This window comes from Penicillium verhagenii, assembly GCF_028828195.1.
Source record: "Penicillium verhagenii strain IBT 33310 chromosome Unknown utg000008l_segment0_segment0, whole genome shotgun sequence".
Taxonomy (NCBI): Eukaryota; Fungi; Ascomycota; class Eurotiomycetes; order Eurotiales; family Aspergillaceae; genus Penicillium; species Penicillium verhagenii.
In genome coordinates this window covers 125,322-147,232 of record NW_026643172.1, presented here as the reverse complement: position 1 = coordinate 147,232, position 21,911 = coordinate 125,322, and the positions used below count along the sequence as shown (strand labels likewise).

General features: G+C 48.7%; 11 protein-coding genes across 11 annotated transcripts; 9 read left to right on the top strand and 2 right to left on the bottom strand.

Annotated features, from left to right (window-relative positions):
* Nucleotides 1-21: 21 nt before the first annotated feature.
* On the top strand, nucleotides 22-3,984 carry ncr1 (sphingolipid transporter NCR1; the record flags this gene model as incomplete). Its single annotated transcript, XM_057167421.1, has 3 exons — nucleotides 22-294; nucleotides 372-3,816; nucleotides 3,872-3,984. The coding sequence occupies 3 exons, from the start codon at nucleotides 22-24 to the stop codon at nucleotides 3,982-3,984; spliced, it is 3,831 nt and encodes a 1,276-aa protein (XP_057018052.1).
* Nucleotides 3,985-5,413: 1,429 nt separating this feature from the next.
* On the top strand, nucleotides 5,414-7,704 carry N7466_008031 (putative C6 transcription factor; the record flags this gene model as incomplete). Its single annotated transcript, XM_057167420.1, has 6 exons — nucleotides 5,414-5,479; nucleotides 5,533-5,645; nucleotides 5,715-5,803; nucleotides 5,857-6,551; nucleotides 6,646-7,373; nucleotides 7,434-7,704. The coding sequence occupies 6 exons, from the start codon at nucleotides 5,414-5,416 to the stop codon at nucleotides 7,702-7,704; spliced, it is 1,962 nt and encodes a 653-aa protein (XP_057018051.1).
* Nucleotides 7,705-8,722: 1,018 nt separating this feature from the next.
* Nucleotides 8,723-9,555, bottom strand: med7 (mediator complex subunit MED7; the record flags this gene model as incomplete). Its single annotated transcript, XM_057167419.1, has 2 exons — nucleotides 8,723-9,235; nucleotides 9,292-9,555. The coding sequence occupies 2 exons, from the start codon at nucleotides 9,553-9,555 to the stop codon at nucleotides 8,723-8,725; spliced, it is 777 nt and encodes a 258-aa protein (XP_057018050.1).
* A 250-nt stretch (nucleotides 9,556-9,805) lies between these two features.
* N7466_008029 (phosphatase PAP2 family protein) lies at nucleotides 9,806-10,943 on the top strand (the record flags this gene model as incomplete). Its single annotated transcript, XM_057167418.1, has 4 exons — nucleotides 9,806-9,946; nucleotides 10,021-10,114; nucleotides 10,177-10,516; nucleotides 10,574-10,943. The coding sequence occupies 4 exons, from the start codon at nucleotides 9,806-9,808 to the stop codon at nucleotides 10,941-10,943; spliced, it is 945 nt and encodes a 314-aa protein (XP_057018049.1).
* A 545-nt stretch (nucleotides 10,944-11,488) lies between these two features.
* N7466_008028 (Zn(II)2Cys6 transcription factor) lies at nucleotides 11,489-13,156 on the top strand (the record flags this gene model as incomplete). The annotated part of the gene is made up of 1 exon (XM_057167417.1): nucleotides 11,489-13,156. The coding sequence occupies one exon, from the start codon at nucleotides 11,489-11,491 to the stop codon at nucleotides 13,154-13,156; it is 1,668 nt and encodes a 555-aa protein (XP_057018048.1).
* Nucleotides 13,157-13,527: 371 nt separating this feature from the next.
* Nucleotides 13,528-15,501, top strand: N7466_008027 (uncharacterized protein; the record flags this gene model as incomplete). The annotated part of the gene is made up of 2 exons (XM_057167416.1): nucleotides 13,528-14,655; nucleotides 14,752-15,501. The coding sequence occupies 2 exons, from the start codon at nucleotides 13,528-13,530 to the stop codon at nucleotides 15,499-15,501; spliced, it is 1,878 nt and encodes a 625-aa protein (XP_057018047.1).
* A 473-nt stretch (nucleotides 15,502-15,974) lies between these two features.
* On the top strand, nucleotides 15,975-17,215 carry N7466_008026 (F-actin-capping protein subunit alpha; the record flags this gene model as incomplete). The annotated part of the gene is made up of 6 exons (XM_057167415.1): nucleotides 15,975-16,031; nucleotides 16,108-16,126; nucleotides 16,224-16,336; nucleotides 16,389-16,478; nucleotides 16,542-16,594; nucleotides 16,657-17,215. The coding sequence occupies 6 exons, from the start codon at nucleotides 15,975-15,977 to the stop codon at nucleotides 17,213-17,215; spliced, it is 891 nt and encodes a 296-aa protein (XP_057018046.1).
* A 585-nt stretch (nucleotides 17,216-17,800) lies between these two features.
* N7466_008025 (PEX11 domain protein) lies at nucleotides 17,801-18,613 on the top strand (the record flags this gene model as incomplete). Its single annotated transcript, XM_057167414.1, has 3 exons — nucleotides 17,801-17,951; nucleotides 18,024-18,178; nucleotides 18,248-18,613. 3 exons carry the CDS (start codon nucleotides 17,801-17,803, stop codon nucleotides 18,611-18,613), a joined length of 672 nt encoding a protein of 223 aa, XP_057018045.1.
* Nucleotides 18,614-19,305: 692 nt separating this feature from the next.
* On the top strand, nucleotides 19,306-19,944 carry N7466_008024 (uncharacterized protein; the record flags this gene model as incomplete). The annotated part of the gene is made up of 1 exon (XM_057167413.1): nucleotides 19,306-19,944. The coding sequence occupies one exon, from the start codon at nucleotides 19,306-19,308 to the stop codon at nucleotides 19,942-19,944; it is 639 nt and encodes a 212-aa protein (XP_057018044.1).
* A 326-nt stretch (nucleotides 19,945-20,270) lies between these two features.
* On the top strand, nucleotides 20,271-21,032 carry N7466_008023 (uncharacterized protein; the record flags this gene model as incomplete). Its single annotated transcript, XM_057167412.1, has 1 exon — nucleotides 20,271-21,032. The coding sequence occupies one exon, from the start codon at nucleotides 20,271-20,273 to the stop codon at nucleotides 21,030-21,032; it is 762 nt and encodes a 253-aa protein (XP_057018043.1).
* A 192-nt stretch (nucleotides 21,033-21,224) lies between these two features.
* N7466_008022 (uncharacterized protein) lies at nucleotides 21,225-21,737 on the bottom strand (the record flags this gene model as incomplete). Its single annotated transcript, XM_057167411.1, has 1 exon — nucleotides 21,225-21,737. The coding sequence occupies one exon, from the start codon at nucleotides 21,735-21,737 to the stop codon at nucleotides 21,225-21,227; it is 513 nt and encodes a 170-aa protein (XP_057018042.1).
* Nucleotides 21,738-21,911: the final 174 nt, after the last annotated feature.

Below are 21,911 nucleotides of genomic sequence, written 5' to 3'. Positions count from 1 at the left end.
GTCTTCTTACCCTACCGCACGATGCGGATATCGGGGCTCGTGGCCTCGATCCTCGGAGTGGGCTTCCTTGCCTTTCAGCCGTCATTAGTTGGCGCACAGGGTGAAACCGAGATCCACGAGGCAGGCCGATGCGCGATACGAGGGAACTGTGGGAAAAAGTCATTCTTCGGTGGTGAGCTTCCCTGCCCGGACAATGGGCTGGCACATCAACCGGAGGATTCAGTACGGCAGAAACTAGTGAATCTCTGTGGTTCGAAATGGAAGGAGGGCCCGGTTTGCTGTCTTGATGCGCAGGTATAGTGATTCCGACACCCTTGCCCGACAAGCTGGTTGGAAGAACTTCACTGACTGAACATTTTCTTTTCGCGTAGATTGACGCACTTTCAAGCAATTTGAAGCTCGCCGAAGGCATTATCGCGTCCTGTCCCGCCTGTCGAGAGAATTTTTTCAATACATTTTGCACGTTTACCTGCTCACCCGATCAATCACTATTCATAAATGTCACGGAAACTGAAAAGGGCAGCTCTGGCAAGACACTTGTCACTGAAGTTGATAACATTTGGTCGGAAATCTCACAAAGTGGCTTCTTTGATAGCTGCAAGGATGTCAAGAATGGCGCGTCTGGTGGGAAAGCGATTGACTTTATCGGTGGAGGTGCTAAGGACTATCACCAATTCATGAAGTTCTTGGGCGATAAAAAGCTACTCGGCAGCCCATTTCAGATCAATTATCTCACCGAGCCCCGCGGTTCCGATGCACAGGGGATGGAGGCTGTTTCAATCAAGCCTAAGGCTTGTAACGACCCTGACCAGACCTACCGTTGTTCTTGTGTGGACTGTCCTGATGTGTGTCCCGAGTTACCTGCTGTGTCTACACGTGAGGCATGCTATGTGGGACTTCTACCGTGCCTCTCCTTTGCCGTTATCATTGTCTACTCTGCATTCTTACTTTTGGTGATGGGTCTGGCAAGTTATGTCACCTACAAGGAACGTCGCTTCCGCAAACCTGAAAGGGTTCGTCTTCTTCAAGACCCCTCGCCCAGTGATGACGAGGACGAAGGAGAGGTTGTGCATCGCGGGGGCTACATGGAACAGCCGCAAGGCGTATATAAGTTAAACTCCTGGCTATCAGCCATGTTTTACCGTATTGGTGGTGCATGTGCGCGCTTTCCAGGTATCACGATTGGCTCCAGCATTATTGCAGTGCTCTTGTTGAGCCTGGGTTGGCTGCGTTTCACAGTCGAAACTGATCCAGTTCGCCTTTGGGTTAGCCCCTCATCTGCGGCGGCCCAAGAGAAGACATTCTTCGATGACAATTTCGGCCCATTCTACCGAGCTGAGCAAGCCTTTCTGGTGAATGAAACGGGTCCAGTATTGAGTTACGAAACCTTATCGTGGTGGTTCGGTGTTGAGTCACGCGTAAGACGTGTGTTTTCTCTTGAACAGGGCCTACTCTTGGATGATGTTTGTTTCAAGCCCACTGGCGATGCCTGTGTAGTGCAATCTCTCACCGGATATTTCAGTGGTTCTGTCTTTAACCTTGACCCTAACACTTGGAGAGACCGCATCGTTCATTGCACTGATTCGCCTGGTGACGTGAGCTGTCTTCCTGACTTTAAACAGCCTTTGAAGCCAGAAATGATTCTTGGTGGATATGATGAATCAAACAATGTCCTGGATGCCCAGGCTCTGGTTGTCACTTGGGTAGTAAACAACTTTGCCCAAGGCTCCGAGGAGGAGAAAAGGGCCATTGAATGGGAGCAAGTCCTTCAAAGCGTGATGAATGCCGTCCAGGAGGAGGCCGCTGACCGTGGACTTCGGGTCTCCTTCAATACCGAGGTCAGCTTGGAACAAGAGCTTAACAAATCCACCAATACAGATGCCAAGATTGTCGTGATTAGCTACATTATCATGTTCATCTATGCGTCTCTCGCCCTGGGATCGGTTACCGTCACCTGGAAGTCCCTTCTAACCAACCCTGCCAATGCCCTTGTCCAATCTAAGTTTACCCTGGGAATTGCAGGGATTGTGATCGTTTTGATGTCAGTGTCTGCTTCCGTAGGTCTATTCTCAGCTGCGGGCGTGAAGGTGACTTTGATCATCGCCGAAGTCATTCCATTCTTGGTTCTCGCTGTGGGTGTGGACAATATCTTTTTGATTGTACATGAATTTGAGCGAGTCAATTTCAGCCACCCTGATGATGAAATTGATGAGAGAGTTGCCCGTGCAGTGGGAAGAATCGGGCCCAGCATTTTCCTCTCAGCCTTGACCGAGACTGTGGCATTTGGCCTAGGTGCATTTGTCAGCATGCCTGCGGTCAAAAACTTTGCGGCATATGCAGCTGGTGCCGTCTTTATCAATGCCATTCTACAAGTGACCGTGTTCATCTCCGTTTTAGCCCTCAATCAGCGACGGGTTCAAAGTCTGCGAGCCGACTGCTTCCCATGTTTCACCGTGCGGAAGGCGAACTCGAACGGGTTATCTGATGACCAGATCTTTGATGATCAGGAGGCAGAGAGCGCTCTGCAGACTTTTATCCGCCGTGTATATGCTCCCTTCATTCTTGACCGGAGGGTTAAAGCGGCCGTTGTGATTATCTTCTTGGGACTCCTGACCGCAGGTCTGGCCTTGATTCCAAAGGTACCCCTTGGGTTGGACCAACGAATCGCGCTCCCTAGTGACTCATACCTTATCCCCTATTTCAATGACTTGGATTCTTACTTCCGCACCGGTCCACCAGTATACTTCGTGACTCGCGGTGTCAACGTGACGGAGCGGAATCATCAGCAACAACTATGTGGGCGATTCACCTCATGTGAGGAGTTTTCTCTGCCATTTGTGCTGGAGCAGGAATCTAAGAGACCTAATGTCTCCTACATTTCTGGATCCGCTGCCAGCTGGCTCGATGACTTCTTGTACTGGTTGAACCCCCAACAGGACTGCTGTAAGGAAGATGGCAAGCTCTGTTTTGAAGGCCGTGTGCCAGCATGGAATCTCACTCTTCATGGAATGCCAACAGGGCCGGAATTTATCCATTATGCTCAGAAGTGGATCGATGCGCCTACCGACGCTTCATGTCCCCTTGGTGGGAAAGCCCCCTACAGCGCTGCTCTGGTTATTGATGAGGAACATACCATGATCAACGCCAGTCACTTCCGGACAAGTCATATTCCCTTGCGAAGCCAAAATGACTTCATTCAAGCATATATTGCAGCTCGCCGGATCGCTGATGGGCTATCTGAGGAGCACAACATTGACATATTCCCCTACTCAAAGTTTTATATTTTCTTTGATCAGTATGTCTCTATCGTCCAAGTGACTGGTACCCTTTTGGGATCTGCTGTTGCCATAATCTTTGTCCTGACCTCTGTCATCCTGGGTTCGATCGCGACGGGTGCCGTTATCACCACGACGGTGGTCATGACGGTAGTCGACATCATTGGAACCATGGCTATCGCCGGGGTCTCCCTGAATGCCGTCTCCTTGGTAAACTTGGTGATCTGTGTCGGTATTGGCGTGGAGTTCTGCGCTCATATTGCACGAGCATTCATGTTCCCCTCACGCACCCTGCTAGCGAAGGCCCCGGTCAAGTTCCGGGGTAAGGATGCTCGTGCCTGGACCGCTTTAGTCAATGTCGGCGGAAGCGTCTTCAGCGGCATCACTGTTACCAAGCTATTGGGAGTCTGTGTTCTCGCCTTCACTCGAAGTAAGATCTTTGAGATATATTACTTCCGTGTCTGGTTGGCGCTAGTTGTGTTTGCTGCCATCCATGCTCTCATCTTCCTTCCCGTGGCTCTCAGCTATTTTGGCGGCGGAGGTATGTTATCCCCTCCAGTTTCAAAAGGTTACAGGTGAACTAATTTCCACCATAGGATATTTTGACCCGGCCTCCGACGGTGGCCTAGAGGCTAATCTTGCCTCACGGGGTTATCGGTCTTCTCTGATTTATGATGAACATGACGATTACCAGTCTGACGAATACTAAGCACTCATCTTTGGGTTCTATCTGTGGATTTCTTCTTTTCTCAGTCCCGAATGGGTGTTACCACTGTACCTCGTGATCCCGATCGGCGAGGGAACTGGAGTTTGTGGTAAAGGCCATTCAGCCAGCCAAGGAGTTTCGGATTCTGTTTCAAATTTTTCCTTTTTTTTCCCCTTCCTATTTCTACCTCGATCAACCGTCACCTCGAAATGTATCTTGGAATTTCAAATAATTCAGAACCAAAGAATATACATTGTTTTTGGTTAACAACCTTGGAAGAAGAGACAGCAAAGATGCCCTGGTTATCACCCCTTTTCTTTGCCCGTGGAAGAGCTTTGATCCAGTCACTAGCTTGGACCCTGTGACGTGTGTGGCGGGTCTCTATCAGCTCTGAATAAAGCGACAAGACGCGTGATTGGTCTGTTTTGTTGCATCAAATTAATGAATCGTGGATAAAAGTATAAGAAAATTGCTGCCTGAAAGTTACACCTCTCTATCTCCGGGAAGAAACCATTTTCTTCTCTGCATCGCGCACACCTTGCTCTCTGAGGTGAGACTCCAGAAAAAGAATTCCGATACTTGATGCATTGAATTCCAAGATGAAAGCAAAATTTCGACGTTCAAGCTCAAATATTTTGGAGTATGCTGACTCTTTTTTTTAAAAAAAAAATTTAGTTCGTGGTACCGTACTCGGGCCATTCTCCACAATGATCGCCTCCACCTCGATTCCAGCCAACTGGACTCTCCCCTCCAGCAGCCCTGGGAGTTCTGTGAAGAAACCTATCAAATCAGTCTCCAAGCCATGCTTTGGATGCGACTGTGGCGACGAGGAATGTGATTGCTGCATCTGCACTATTATGTGACTTATTGCAAATCAGCATTGGAATTTTCGAATCCTGTTTGATCTAGGGATCAGAGCTTACTATATTCTACCTGGCTACCAACAGGAATTTCACCAGACAACCTCAATGATGGGCTTTCGGACTGAGATCTGGACTATGGAGATCTCAGGGGTAGTAATTTATGGTCAAAATGTTCAATGATTTCAGCAAGATGGTCGATTCGATTGGCATTCTGGACAAGTTGGTCTCAAATTGTGCGTTTCTACTAGTTCTTTGGCGAGTGATGTTTCTCTTTGTGTATGCGTATACCCCCTTTTCCGAAAATTAAACTTGGGAAAGTCTCGAGTTTCTACAGTCTTCAGTACATAGGATATATCCTATCGAAACGTCTTCAAGGTCTACCTGGGGTATTGAATAAACTGTGAAGTGAAAACTAGTTACATATGATATTAGCATGTGCGAATGGAGCCTTGATGCCTTAGGGCCTTATGGCCTCGAGGATCGCCCACTTCCGCTTACTCAGCGCTTGAGTGGCCCTCCGTGGCGATCAATTGATCAATGAGATGTCAATTTACATCTCACAAATCTCCATGAATTCGTCTGATGAGCCCCGCAAGCGCACTGCGCGGGCCTGTGACTCCTGTTATAGGCGCAAGGTACAGAAGTTCCTTGTTTTCTCATTCCTCATACTGATCCTGCGGCCTGCCAGATCAAATGTGACGCGGCGGTCCCACAATGTAATTGGTGTAGCCACCATAACCTGCCCTGCACCTTTAATCGAGTGGTGCAGCGGAAACGAAAGCCGGAAGATGACGGTACCAAGTGAGCTTGTGGTTTCTGCTATTTTGCGGGTCATAGGCACCAAAGAATACTGATTTATGTGGTTGGTAGTATCCACCCTAAGAGCTCGCGGCTTTCGGAGAGAATTAGTCGCATCGAGCAGCTTTTGGCGGAAAATTTGTTGCAAGAGTCTACCTCTCGTATGTTTCTATTATCCCTATAACTAGGATAGTATTGTATCTCATTCAGTCAGAGCCGATGGATTATACCCATATCCTGGATAGTACTGCCAGCACCAACACTGAAAATACCACTGCAAGCAACTCCCCAAGTGGCAGCACCAGCACTAGTATCAGCAATCAGCCCATTTTTCAATCTGCAGTGGGTCTTCACTTTGCGGGTCGCGAGTTGGGTGTCATGAGTCTTCTCACTGGTATCCCATTTCTTTTACCAGAAGGCCAAGAATGGATTCGTTCTCGCACGGGACAGACCATCTCCAGCGAGAAACTCAGTCCAACACGCGCGCCATGGGAGAAAGAAAGGGGCCGTATATCCAATACAATTCTGATGGATTTGCGAAACGATGATCTTTTTGAACTGCCGGATCGGCGAAGCGTACAGGTGTACTTTGATTCTTACAAGCGCTCAACCGTGATGCGCCGCCTCTTTCCTGTTGTGGACGTTGACCTGTTCGCAGAAACTATTGATGAAGCTTACCGACAGTCTCATTCAAGCTTTGAGTTCGGGCAAGCGAGTACTCGAGCATGCATTATTGCCTTTGCTGCGTTTGTCGCACGTCTTCCGCCCGTCGTCAACGATATCAGAGACCCAGCCTGCGTTTCTCTTGAAATCGATCATGAGGTCTTGGCTTCCAAAGCCCAGTTTTTATTATCTCAGGTTATCCAAGAACCTGCGAGCCTAGAGGGTGCACAAGCAGTGACCATGTTGGTGCGTCTTTAATTCCCCTCAAGTGGAAACATAGTCTTCTAAAGATTTCTTTTTTCTTAGAGACAGCGCTAATCTCACCACTGGCTTTTCTTAGACATTGTATGAGGTGTCATCGGGGAATATGCGGGCCACCAACTACTTTGGTGCAATAGCTGCACGTCTAATATTTATGCTTGGGGGTAATTTGACTGGTAGTAAAGTATATTCGAACGGCGAACGAGATATACGAAGACAACAGCAGCTACGCAATCTCTTTTGGATCTGCTACACAATGGACAAAGACGTCGCCCTTCGCACAGGACAACCACCCACAATTGCGGATGAGAATTGTGATCTGACCCTCCCACCAGGTTATGAGGAGCACGCATTCTTGGACCCTGAAGACGTGAACATGTCTTATTCACAGCCAAGTTATCCTTTCGATCTGCGTCTGAGTATTATCAAATCTCGTACGCATAGCGCCCTGTACTCCGTCAGTGCACTTCAAAAGTCCGATGCCGATCTTTTAAAATCCATTCGAGAATTGGATGACGAATTGGAAGCATGGCGATTGTCGATTCCACCTCAATGGCGACCTACCATGTCTTTTTCGGCCGAGGCTTCAGACCCCAATGTCAGCATGCATTCAGTCATGCTTCGTCTCAACTACTACCTTTGCATGTCTATCATCCATTCAGCAAGCAGTAGATGTCAGGCCTGGAGACAAGGTAACGGAATGTTGGATGGGGTCAATTCTAGTCTCGCGCTATCGGTCGAGGCGAGCCGTTCAACCCTTTGTTACTTGGAGGCCGGGGAGCATGTGTTGGTCGAGGGTATCTTTTGGTATTTCACACCGTCATCTGAATCGCGATTATGATATTCCTAACACCACTTACCCCTTAGGATCTTGGTCTTTTACCCGATCTCGGCATTGCTCAGCATATTCTGCAGCATTCTTGCGAATCCATTAGACCCTCGCTCGCGGGACGATCTAGATCGTCTTAAGATAGCGACATTAATGATGGAGCGCATGTTTTACCGAAAACTCTCTCCGAATGAAGTTATTCACTTCAAGCTCGTGGCTGACTTCGTGTCAGAGATGAAGCGCCTCGCCAAGTGTGCTATCGACAAGGCATGGCGTGAGCAGAGTGCTGGCTCGCTTCTGCCGCCATGAAGTTTCAATTTTTCTCTTTGTATATTTTATGGCTTATTCGCTTCTTTCGTCTCAGTGGTAGGGTGGAGCATTTCAGGTGGTTGGCGAATTTTGGTGCGCATGTGCACTGATGCATGTGGCAGAATGTTGAAATAGAGAAGCATAGAATGCGGGCATAGGTACTCGGTACCAATGGATCTAACATAGACATACATAGTAGTCCCGACCTCGAGAGGTCCGGGCATTTTAATCACAGACATCTGGATCCGCTGAAGATATCAGGTATTTCAATGTTCAATGTTGTAATATTTACCTTCTAGAAGATTCAAATGTTGAGGATTTGTTCACGGGTGCAGTCAACAGGACAGACACATTCAAATTTCAATGGTATTCCCAGTTTTGAAATGCCTCTGGATCAGAAAGAACCTTGGAATTGGAACCAACCACCTGGGCATTGATCACTTGGGCATCACTTGGGCGCAGCCTTCAGGGCCGAGTAGATATGTTCAAGGTATCCCTTCCAGGGTTGTGCGACCAAGATAATTTATTACTATTGCTTGCTAGATCTGAAATATAAATATGCCAAAATTGGATTAAATAGTCGTCGGAGAAAGTTGGTTTCCATTTAGATTGTTCTCTCCCGTGCCATAAGGAACAGTCAATCATCATGAGGCCTGTGCCCAGTGGTCAACAATGGTTGTGGGGTGGGCAGCAGTTCGGGTACTTCGTGCTCTTGGTTGAATGCCTCGGGAATGAGTCCGGGTAAGTTTAGAGTCTCGCCATAGGATATTCCTATGGCTTTCTAGTAGACCATCGGGTTGTGGGATAGGGCTTCAGAGGTGGATAAAGCGATTGCTATTCCCAACAAGCGCATCCACCACTGGTGAATTTTGTGAAGCTTATTATGATATCAATAGGCATGGCAGGCAATTTGCATGCGACCCAACAGCGTCGACACTTGGTCCAACATGCGGGCTTTTGATTGCGGCATCGGCGAGAGTTGATATTTATGCATGAGTGTTGCATATCTCAAAAATATTCAGCCTTCTTTCTCAAGGAGATCCCAGATCATTCGCGAATCCTCAGCCTTGCGTGAAGACTCTAGATTACTTAAGTCTGCCGATTCTTCCGTCGAACTGATACGACTGCCCTCAGCTTGAATCTCGGCTAGGGCGCCCTCAATATCGGTCTTCACCTTATCCATGTGTTTGATCTCTTGTTTTGTTCGCTCCAGTTGTTCCTCCATCATCATGATGAGTGACTCACGGGCCTGGTGTGGGCGGTACAAGTTAAGGAGATGGTGAGCGTTGATGAACAAGTTGCGCATATCCTCAATTTTTGGTTCGAATTGCTCCGGCGATACTGATAAGATCCCAACAGTCTCGAGAAAGTTGAGGAGGAGGGATTTGCTGATCTTCAGGAGGTAGTAGGCGTGGCTTAGCGGCTGTTGCGATTGGGACGATTGCGAAGGATCTTGGGTGGTATTCGTGGATGGTTCAGGGTAGAGCTGCTCAATGCCTTGCTCTTGAAGGGAAGGTAAGGTGGTTGATAGCTACGGTTCGGTTAGTGGAAAGGATTGGATGGGGATAACATTCTAGCCAGCCTCACTGTCTGCAATTCACCGAACACTGAGTATTCGCCCGTGGGGATCTCCGGTGGTACTAGAAGACGAAGTTCGGGAGGCAAGTCAAGTGCGCGTAACTCTGCTGATGACCATTGCTTGCTGCGATTGGGCCGTCCATCCTCGTCCTTGGAAGCCTCGGCCTTGACCTCTTTTAACCTGTTTAGGTTCTCCTGTGTGAAGTGCTTCCACAAAGGTGGGGGCGGCGCAAAGGCAGTATTGACAGCGCGTGGCTGATTCGGATCAGCCATGGTTGAAAAATCCGAACAGCCAAGAAAGCACCTGGGCTGGGGTAGTGTTGAAAGAGTAGAGGTTGTAGAGCTCTGAGCGGGAGGTGACTTGTAACTTGTAAGAAACGCGGAAGGGTAAAAAAGTGGGTCTGTGCATTGCGACGACTTTGGCCGCTCCCGATAAACCAAGTCAACTTGACACTGCATATTCCCGTGTAAAGAAGGCCGGGCTTTCTTTCTCCGATTTCCTTCTACACTTCTTTTGTGTAAAATGCCTCGAAATGGCTCAGGGTCAAGGGATTCATCAATTCTACACCAGTCTGGACTCGGGGGAGCTGTAGCTCGTTTTTACCAGCGTACCTATGCGGGTGACTATATCGCATTAGGGTGTCTCATGGCAGGATGGCTAATGGTTGTTTACCAAATCCCCCCCCCCATATCTACTATACAATTGGCTAATATTTTGCTGTTCTTTTAAACCAACAGATCCCAATCTTTATCAATCCTTTCCACCGCATGTTTTCCCTCGATAACAAGTCTATTCAGTATCCAATGGCTGCCCACGAACGAGTGACTCTCAGTAAGATCCTCGACATGGTATCCACGACTCCCTCGCAAATGGAATACTTATTACCCTCCTAGTCTGGTCCATAATTTTCGCCGGCGTGATTCCTCTTGGTATCATACTTTTGTGGTCTGCTCTTTCGCGCCCTGGTGTACAACAAACCCAGGCCACAGTACTCGGATTTCTAGTCTCGCTCATCCTTGGGACATTTTTGACAGATGTCATCAAGAACGTGGTTGGCAGGCCTCGTCCTGATCTGTTGGCGCGATGCAAGCCGGCCCGCGGCACGGCCGACAATGTGCTTCTCTCGTGGACTGTCTGTACAGAGCCTAACCAAAGACTCCTTTTTGAAGGATGGCGCAGCTTCCCAAGTGGACACAGTAGCTTTTCCTTCAGTGGGTTGGGATACTTGACCCTGTGAGTATATGTTTCGCTTCGGTGGGATCCCTCTGTTTACTAATTCGAACCTCATAGCTTTTTTTGCGGTCAGATGCGTGTCTTCCGGCCTCGATCGGATCTTGGTCGATGTTTGATTGCCTTCACCCCCCTCTTTTGTGCTCTTTTGGTCGCATTGTCACGCTTGGCAGATTACCGCCATGACGTTTGGGATGTGACCTGTGGTGGACTTTTGGGAATGGCGGTGGCTTGGTTTTCATACCGTCGCTACTATCCATCATTGTGGTCTGTTCGCTGTGATGTAACCTATGATAAGGCCGACTTTGCAACCCAGGAAAGCTTCGGGAGGTCAGACGATGAAGAACATGGGCTGTCGCGACCTTTTATCTCTCAAGACGAAGAAAACTCTGAAGAATATACCCTTGGAACCATGGAGTCAGGCCGGTGAAGGCTGTTATTCTCTGACATTCCAAACAATTCAATCAGCACATACATAGATGCCCGGATTCTAGCGATGAATTATAATGCGACCCTTGGCTTCCTATCCCTACACATAACATATTTACACGAATTAATGCAGCTCTTGAATCTCACTAAAGGTCATCGGAATCAAGTGCAATGTTGATGCAATCAGATAAGAAGAACAAGTCCATCTAGACATCTGGAGGGTCTAAAGGTTACCACTAGTATCCATACACAGTGTACTATGTACATAGTTCTTGCTCTTTAGCTTCCGGGGATTGCGGGGTGGCCAAATTGCGATAGTGAAATTTCTCTTATCGCCCGCGGGGATCTACCTTTCTTGCATCCTCGGCCTTCCAAACGTTTTAGACGACTACCAGTTGACTGTATCTCGCAAATTTGCCGCAACATACAACCCATCGTGAGTGCTTCGAGCAACTGGGGGCTGTTATCGAGCCGACGGCACTCTTCTCCTGATGTACGTTTGGGCCGTCTGTCAACCGGGCCCATGTAACATTCGCCACACATTGGATGCCGCGCAGGAAAGCCGCCGACCGTACGGGGCCGGTAAAAACCCGGTCTCGTAGCGGCTGTCGAGAATGCCGAGCTAGTCGATTACGGTGTGACACCAAAAAACCCGTCTGCACGCGGTGTTGGCAGAAAGGGCTGCCATGCTCCACGAACATAGAGCTCAAATGGGAGTCCGAGTTTGCCAGCCGGGGCGTTGCCTTTGGCCGAGCGGGAGTCTGGAGTAAAACCCCATCGGACGGAACGACTTCTTCTGTGATCTCTTCCGTGGATGATAATCGCCAGTGGTGTCTATTACCGCAAATCCAGCCATGGGGGTTCGTCAACAGCGGAGTGGGCACATTTGAAACCCCCAATGAGGTGGATGTAGTCTCAAATGAACAGCATGGGGTTTCCCTGACCTATCGCACGGTATCAAAAAATGCCCTCCTTGCATCAAGACTCGATCCCGGCCCTGCGCCAGCTCTGTCACTATTCCCGCAGGCGACGCAACTTGGCCATCGGGAGCTTCTTGACTATTATCTTCAGCAGGTGTGCCCTCGTACAAGCGCGAGTTCCACCATGTCTTCGCCATTTGCCTCTGTAATTTTGCCTTTCAGCGTATCCGCTTCACCGACGCTGTTTAAATCCATCCAAGCGCTAGGTGCATGTCACCTGGCCCGAGTTAATCCTTCATACTCCCCTCTTGGACTTCGCTTGAAGTCTGAAACATTAAGGGATCTTCGACGCCGTTTATCCAGCGAAGGGTCGTTGACATGTTCAGTGGACCCGGAGGTGCTGGTGATCATGATGATGCTATGCCTCTATGAGATTGCAGACAAATGTGACCAGCAATGGACAATTCATCTCAAAGGTGCCAAAGCTTTGATTCGACAGAGGAGACAATGGGCCCTTACACCTCCGGAAACTCCAGATGCGTCCCATCCAGCCTCAGCCTTTGCAGAGCATTTCTTTGCTTTTCAAGATGTTATGGGCCGAACTGCCTGCGCCAAGGAAGTTTTGTTTGGGAGTGACTACTGGAGAGCGGATGATCGCAATATCGATCTGTGGATGGGGTGCAGTCCTGAGTTAGTCTCCATTCTCTCTATCATTACCGACATGAGCCGTGATCGGCGACGGCTTGATTCCGATGATGATCGAAATTCTTTCCACCAACGTGCCGCATCCATTAAATATCAACTGGAGAATTTGATCCAGGAGGTTGGAGATGGTGACGGGGATGATGATGCACTTGCGTCCGCTGCAGAGGCCAAGCGGTTAGCCGCCCTTCTTTATTTGCACTGTGGGCTGTATGGGGCCAGTCCCACTACCCCCCTGGTGATGGACTACGTGCATCAGATTCTCCAATTAATATCTGACCAGTTGAATCGCGGTCCTCTGATCAGTGTAACATGGCCTCTATTTGTCGCAGCCGTCGAACTCGATCCATCAAATGATGAGCTCTGGTCGGCCCCTGATAAGCATAAGCCTGTGTCTGGCCGGTCGATCATACTACAGGCCCTCGCCGCAATGGGTGAATCCACTATCTCCAATATTGCTCGAACCCGGGCAGTTATTGTTCAAGTCTGGCAGGCCCGTGATCAAAATCTGCTAAAGGCGCCGCAGATGAAGGGACTGAACGATTGGGAGTGTTATGTGGTGCCTGTGAGTGATGCTATGAGCCTGGCATAACATCTTGTATAGAATCAACGCCGTGTGTTTTTGTATCATAACTCGAAATGGACAGAGTATACACTATCAAACCATTTTAATTCTTCTTTTTGACAATTAATTGACAAACGAAACTGGCACCTGGGCAATGGATGAATAAAGATTTAACATATAGTACTGTAGTCCCTACCAGTTGACTACTATACGTCCAATAGTTAAAGACTACTAGTAGTAATTGTCCAATGATCGCCACTGCGGGGCGAATGGACTCCGCTTTCAGTTTAGCCGCCCATTAAAGATAACTTCGGCGCGTACTTCACCTTTTCATCTTCAACAATTCCTTATTATGTTGTGAGAATAATAAATAATCTTGCTAGGCACAACTGCAGATTATGGCTCAACCTAGGCCCCCAGGGCCAGAGCGTCGCGTATCAGCCCATTCGTTCGAAAGCAAGCTAAGCCAGCAACTCCAACCAGGATCGTCCTTTTCGCACGAGAGTGTATCGCGCTCGCCCAAATCACGTTCCTTGTCAGACGCTTCCAAACCTACGACGAGTGCACAACCATCTACAGGAGACTTGAACCGTCCACTGAGTAAAGATGATAGTTCGCTCCCCTCGCTACCGGCCACACCAAACCGCTCGAACAGCATTCACCATCCCAACCTATCATTGAATCTCCCCCCCAAGGGATCCGGATCCCCCTCCATATCTCGCGCCCCATTATCGCCTAAACTAGACTCTTCGCAAATTTATGGTTCTCCTGGGTCGGTCCTTCCGCGACGCTCCCGTGGTCTGGACTTCTCACGCGCGTGCACCAACCTCCACCATTCCACCCTCGCTCAGTCCTCCCCCGACTCGTCGCCCACAATCGGAGGTCGTGGAGTGACGATACCACAACGACGTGGCTCTCTTGGCTCCACATCTGTTCCTGTATTCTCGACTTCTGGTCCGGCAGATCGCACCACAATCTCAAGCTCCATGTCGAGCGTGAATATGATGGAATCCGACACCAGCAGCAGCGAAGACGACGATGATGCCATGATGGGCGACCGCGATGATATCATGCTCTCGACACCCCAGGCGACACGCATAGCCGGCGGACCAAGTCCCTACAATACAAATAATATTCAAAGTCCCGGGAATGAATGGATGGGGGGCTATTCACAAGCAGCCGCTAGCCTTATGAGCTTCCAGCGAGCTCGCTTCCGCAAAGTACGAAGCCGCCACAGCTCCAGTAGCGCCAGCGGGAACAGCTCCAAGCCCAGTCCAGGGCCCCACTCACCACCTGTTATGAAGAGTGTGGAGAATCCGACAGCAGGGTACTTTGGTCCGAGGCCGTCTGTCCATGTGCGACGAGAGAGCTTGAGTCTTGGCACCCGAGACCTTCGTCTGTCTGATTTGAGTGACGATGGTGAGGGTCGCGCTGTACGATCGGGGAGCCCTACGGCTGTAACCCATTCAGATAGTGGACCATTGGGTGTCATCCGTCGCGCGGTCACCCGCCGTGGAAGTTTACTGGTAAGAATCCCCTTGAAACCTTGTTAGTCTGGTTTGTTAGTTTGCTATTTTTTTCATTTTTGGAGGAAAGACCAATTTCGACTAACTATGTGCTAGCCTAAAACCAAGACCTTTGCTCGTATCCGTGCGGCGTTGATGGAAGAAGGCCAACCTATTGACAGTGATGTCAAGCGCGAAGCTGAAGTGATTCGGCAAGTTCGCGATACAGAACCCGAGACATCTCCTAAGATTGGTACTTTTCCGTCTCTTGCGCCAGCTGAAACGGTAGAGGAATCACCAGGTGACGACTCTACCCCGGGGAAGACGAACCGGGACTCGAGTAGTTTCAGCAAGCAAGCCAGCCGCAATTCTGGGGGTGTTGATTTCTGGAATTCGTTTGACGAGCGCTACCGCACTCCGCCGCCATCCTTGCGCCAGGCCGCCTCATCTGTCGCAGATGACGATATCGTGATGGATATGACCCCATCTACCACGATCGGATCGACCACTGCTGACTCTAAGTCGCGTTCTCGCTCTTCAACCCCCTATGCCCCTGGGATGACTGTGGTGGGAGAGATTCGTCGAAAGCGACGACGAGAGGATGACTTTGATCCGAACCTCTTTAAACGCCGAGCCGTATCACCTAGCGTGAGCGCTCAAAGCAGCCCGGTGATGACCCATTCCTCTGTCATTGACAATGGGCCCAACATTTGGGGACCTCCATCTAAGCTTGGTGCTCCTTTCTCTGAGCGTGCGAGCACCGATAGTGGCAACCGGACGACGCCGCATACCGGCACCACGAAACGCGTGGGCTTACAAGGAATGACTGAAGCCAGTGATGGATTTATGAACATGAGCATTGAATAGACTCGACGTCACTTAATCGTTTGGATTTTATTTTCGTTTTTGACTGCATCTTTTCTCCATGTCTTCATTTGTTTCCCGGAGAAACTGGATCTTTCTTATGTTTTTTTTTTCTTTTTTTTTCTTTTTTAGCGCTGATCATGGCGTGAGGGCTAGGCGTTGGAGATTTTGAGCGCAAAGACATTCTCTATACCTTTTTTAGCGTCAAGATACCTCAATCTATTATGAATATTATGGACTTTGAATTGACTCTCAACTGCTGGACTCTTTTCAAATAATAATAACGATAATACATACTAGTATAATTTGAGATCACAGAGTTGTTTTATGTGGTTGCTCTTCCTAGTTGCTCTTGTTTTGGTTGGCGGAACCACGTGCGGGTCCCCGCCCTGAGCTCGACTTGACCTCCGCAACCCACAGCTTCTCCTCCTCATCTTTCCCCGATACCAATCTACCTTGATCTGTTTCTTGCAAGCATGACCTCCACTGTTGAAATTGCATCCTCTTTCATTGAGGGAGCCCCACCGGGCGAAGTATGTCAATCCCCATTTCTCATTTGCCCCTACCCCTCCATGCTGCTGTGAAACATGCTGACCATGGAACTGGTAGCTCGCCGATGTTGTTGCTGGTAATCGACTCCCCTATCCTCCCTGAACGCGACTACGCATGCATCCCTTTAATTTCACGTCAACCAAGCCCGCATGTTGATACTGAATCGCCGATAGATGTCCAAGCCCTGACCGAGGGTGACGATATTATTCCCCAGCTCGTACCCGCATTTGAACGATACAACGAGAGCCAGTTGACGACGGTTAAATTACCGGGATCAAGCCAGGAGGTAGGAAATTTGTCGCTTGCGGACAAGAATAGATGCTGATGGTCCATTGCAGGTGATTGTCAGTGAATTCAATAAGCTCGAGGGCAACCGCTACTTTGACTCGGAGAGCCAGACCTCGTTCGAGGTCGATCACACTACACAGGTATGCCGGGACTGTTCACCCATTGAAACCGGTTATAGTGGAGGAAGCTCACTCCCGACCTAGACTGCTTCTGCGGCGCAGTCATCGCCCTTGGAATCCCAGAATGCCGACCTGATGTAAGGAATTGATTCTCCAGTGACTCCGATCCGCCTGTCTGCCTCTGCTCACACTGATATAGTAAATCCCTCCTCAAATCCCTTAGCATTCACGCCCAAGAGCATTACTCCAGTTGTTCCTATGGCGTCTATCCTACTGAAAACGATTCTTCTGTCGCCATTCTCCTGGTCGCAAACCGATACTCACCCAACAACTTCTGGTACTGCTCAAACACTCCCCGTGAATTGGATTTGAGAAATATTTTGCTAACCATCATGGATCTGGTTAGGAACGGTCGATTCCGCGCCATCTATCAAGTCCCCGTCTCCTCCTCTTCAACAACCGTGACTGGCAAGATCCACGTTCATGTGCACTACTATGAGGACGGAAATGTGGCTCTCAGCACCACCAAGCCGGTCAGCGTCTCGGTCCCATCGGTCTCTGCTGAGTCAATTATGTCGCGCATCGCTGCGGCCGAGCGCGACTACCAGGAGGAACTGAACCGGGCATTCGTCAGCGTGGCCGAGGGAGCATTCAAGGGACTGCGGAGACAACTGCCAATCACCCGACAGAAGGTGGAGTGGGAGAAGGTCGGTGGTTATCGTTTGGGACAGGATATCTCTGGCGGCAAAGGCCGGTAAAGTAGTATTTTATGGACCCGATTGATTAGCGTTGAATACTTAGTACATCCTTAGTTGGTGGATACGTTCGAACAACATTGAATAAACATTGTTGTTTCTCCTGTACATACGGAGACATGCACATGTGTGCACGTATATACATATACATACTAAGTAGGGTAAGATATAAACATCAATTACCTTTCAATGTACATAGACATCTACTTGGTTGTTGTCCAAGCAAAGCAACATTGAGGTTGAAAACCGCAACCTTGGATTCCCCGATTTCTATCGAGGGCATGCCCATGTCCACACATGCACTGGCATATCCTGATCTTTGTTTGCACAACGCAGATTGAATCAATCGACCTCGAATATCAACATTAAAGTCAAGTATACAGGGAAATCTGCCCTAAGCAGTTGATTTTGCCTTTGTTTGGATCTTCATCTTACGGTGTAGAAAGCTGAATAAGCAACGACAGTCTAGGGAAGTCCTAGCGACGACTAGCACCACTAGCGGCATAGCCCGATAAACACACAAGTAACAACAACCCTCTCATTTGAACATTCAAAGAATCAAAGAGTTGTAAAAAGGAGGAAGGAAAAATGTCCCAAAAGCTTACCCGCTTCGTCCACAATGGCGCTGGTCTGGAGAAGACTCTGCGCCTGATCCAGTCCGCAGCCCAGATCGCCGCAGTTTTCACTGTCGGCAGCACGGCCGTGAGATTGACGACTGCAAAGTTGCAATTGGCTCTCAGTAAGCAGCAATTGAATACCAAGAACATTTTAAAAGCTATATTGATACCAAGTGCTAATGCCAATGTACTAGCTCGACGATTCTTCCGCTTCTTTGGCTTTCTCCAATCTTTCGAGCGGGTATCTACACTCCTCACAAGCGGGGGAATGGGATCCATCGCTGGGTGGATCGACCTTGCCAAGTGGACATGCTTCAGTTTATATTTTGTACTGGAGGATTTGACGATCGTATGTCTTTCTTTGCTATTACGTAGTAAATGCGCGTGTATACATGGCTAATACAAGATTCCCTACTAGTTACATGCCATGGGTGTTTATGAGGTTCCGTGGGAGGAGCGGGTCATGCGTGAGGCCAACACCTTCTGGTTCTACGCGCTTTCTCTCTCGCTGGTGGGCTCGGTTTATGAACTATTGTTCTCTGGGGCTGCCAATAAGAGTACTCAGTCGAAGCCAAAAAATGACGAGAAGAGTGAAAACTCCGAAAAACTCGCTCTTTCTAGTGGGAAAAAGTCAGTGCTGTTGAAACAGATGGTGGTGGATGGGTGTGATCTGCTGCTGCCCGCGGTATTGTTGGATTGGATTCATCCCGGGGATATTGTCGTGGGCGGAACAATGGTTCTGAGTACTTTATTGACCGGGTCGAGTATTTGGGCTCAGGTGTGAAGCGGCTCAACCAGTGTTGACGCTGGAATACATATACATGGATGATAGACATAGAATATGAATACTACATACTAAATACATACGTACTACGTGCATGCAGAATAGAGATACATATGATTCATGATGAGAATTGATATATGTGCCCACATAGCATCACTGGTGATGATCAATACTAAACAAGTTCTTCCATGAGAAACATTCAAACATTGGGTCCACAAAAGTTGAAAAAAGAAACCCAGCTACTAGTAGTTCTCCATTTTTTTGGCAAAAAGATGGACTCGCGGGGAATCGAACCCCGGACCACTCCCATGCTAAGGGAGTATTATACCACTAAACCACAAGCCCATTTGTTGGATGAGTTTTTTGTTTAAGGTTATATAAGACAAGATGTCATTATTGAGATTCAAAGATGGGTTTGTTGAGAGTAGTCATATCAAATTCCAACTGGAGGCCGGGTTACATATCAACTGATATGTACTAGGTAGTAGGTGGCGATAGGAGTGTTGGGCCATGCACATGTGTCTCGATTGGTGACTGGAGAGGTGTGTAGAATCTCCATCTCCATCTCCATCTTCATTCTTTTCCACCCATATCCCTCCTTTCAACTTTGTTTACAACACTTGAACACGCCAACGTGCCAAGGAAGCTTGGAATTTCTCTTTAAGACTCTCTCTCCCCACCAAATCGTCAAGATGTTCAAGAAAAGCAAGCCCTTCAAAGATATCAAAACATTCAGCGATATCAAGACTGTGCTGACCAAGAAGCGTAACAAGTCGCGTTTGCTCCTCGCGCTTATCGAGCGGCCGAAATACCCCGAATCCCCTCAGTACGCGCTGCTAGTCATCCCAAAAAGCAAACCCGGGCCTACTTTGACCAACGAGCGGCAGCCTATCCCAGCAGCCAAGTACACCATCAAGAATACCATCCTGAAAATGAAAGGTGTGACGCACCAGCCATGGATTTTCGAACATGTTGAGATTCGCGACCTGAACGGGGACCATGGTATACTTGTGTGTGCAATTATTGCTAAGGTTCTATCCAAAACAAAGCTACAGAGTACCATGTCAGAGATCTACATCTACCAAAAGGATGACCCCATCCGTTTCAAAGCGCGCGACTTCGACTCTAAAATGTGGTGTCATGATGCTTATGACGAATTGCAGAAATCGGGGATCGTCGTTGGGTTAGACTGGCGCACGGCCGAAGGTGGTACACGGGCTGCGTGGAACCAGAAACGTGGTTGGCGGTCGACTATGAAGAGTGAGGGTCGTGAGAAGCCCAGGGTTCCAATTGTGGATTTGTTGCATGGGACGATTGTTAAGGGGTTTTAATTCGCATGATTGATTACTGGGCAGAGGTTCCAAGTCGGGCTGAGTTTTCTCATAGCCCGAATCTACACATGGAATGTTCCAATTGGAATACGAGGGTGGAGCGCACTTAACATTTGGAACCCACTGATTCCCATGGATCAACTGATGCATATGAATTTCTATCGTGGATCATCAGTGGCCCGGTTGTTCCCAAAGAGGCAATCTCGTATTCAACCATCAAGATCACCATGAGCCTCATATAAAACCCCCCTTCCAACCAACACCACAAACCCCCCCCCCCCAGTCTCAAAACAAGAACAAAAACAAAAATTATGTCCTCCTCAACCATGACAGCACAACTGGATCATAAAGAGATCCGCACCTCCATCTCTCCAAGCAGTTCCAGCACCCTTTACAGTCTCAATGTGACTAATGACTCGAGCCTATTTTACCCATCTCGTACCTTGACTGTCGATGCCCGAGGTATCAATGCCTTTCGTCTACCACTTCCCCCGAGCCAAACCGAAATCGCAATCACCCTTCCGGACGGCAATATTGGTTATGTTTCCAGCCGCAATCGTCGATGGTCTGGAAATAGTGTCCTATCTCAACCTCAGATTGGAGACTTGATCCGCACCGAGTATTTTTTCGGCCCGAACCGAGACCCCATTCTTTATTTGTTGCAAACTTGCAGCGTCACACCCGAGGAATTGAAAGTGACTGGGAAATGGACTTCACGATCCGCTCGTTTCACAATGCCCACCGGGACTACGTATGAATGGGCATATGCAAAGCAAAAGAGATCTGATGGCCAGAAATTGAAGTTGATTGTTCTTCATGCGATCTCCAAAGAAGACAGCAATGAAAAGGAATTCCAGACTCGGCGTGTTGCGCAGTTAGTACGAAGCTCGGACACTCGGACGCCTGGAACGTCTTCATGTTCTGCAGGTAACGGTGGTGAATTGCAGATCGATGAAGGAGCGTTGCTTACGCTGCAGCTTGATGAGTCAATTGTCGTGGCAACATGCCTAGTCATGCTAAAGCGAGAGATTGACCGACGCCGTGTCATGCAGGCTGCAGCAATCGGGGGCGCAGGTGGCGGTGCTTGAAATGCACAATGTACTTTTTATGCTCTACTTTTTTTTCCTTCTCTCTGGTATTTGAATTCAGAATCCATTTTTCTCTTTGTTATTCTATCATCTCGTTCGTCACTTATCTCTAGTAAAACAACTCTGGTATCACAACAATTAAACATAGGGAAAATCGGGCGCAGTAAGCCAACATGACCCAAATAAAATCCCTCACTGTTCCTGCAACAAGGCCTCAATATGGGGGTTCAACCAGTACTGTCTCAGGACACCGATGGAGGTAGCCTTGGCCCCAGTGATCATTCCCCGACAGGCATCTGCGCCACAAGTACATTGAAACGGTTGATCCATATCCCACTCCGTACTCGGATAAAAGAATGTCAAGGCGTCTCCAGCCTTCAACGCCCGATCATCCACTACCCGCACCTCCAATCGAGACATATCAAACACAAGCGAGGGTGCGCAAGAGTGATTGCAGTAGACCAAATCCGAGTTCAGTTCGATATGGGTATTCGCGCCAGTTTGTACAGTGGTGTAGGCTTTCTTGCCAGGAGTGGCTGTGGTGATTTTGGCAAATAGTGCACCGGCGGGCAGGTCGATGAGCGAGTATGCCCCGCTGCCAAAGGCAATGGCGCTGCGATTGACTTGTAGTCGGTCGGGATGGGTCGGAGTGGGGAATTCATTGCGGAGCGCGGGGGCTGCGGAGATGGGGTTTGCTGTGGCCATTGTGATAGTTCTGATTGATGCGGTGTTTTTCTTTGTGGTAGGTCGAGTGTTATTTATTCAATAAACCAGAGAAGTCAAGAGGTGATCAAGATCGGGTTTTATATTTCCAATTGTTCCTTTCAGCCGAGGGAATGGGATATATCATATGGTGGAGTCATGACGAGTTGGAATGTT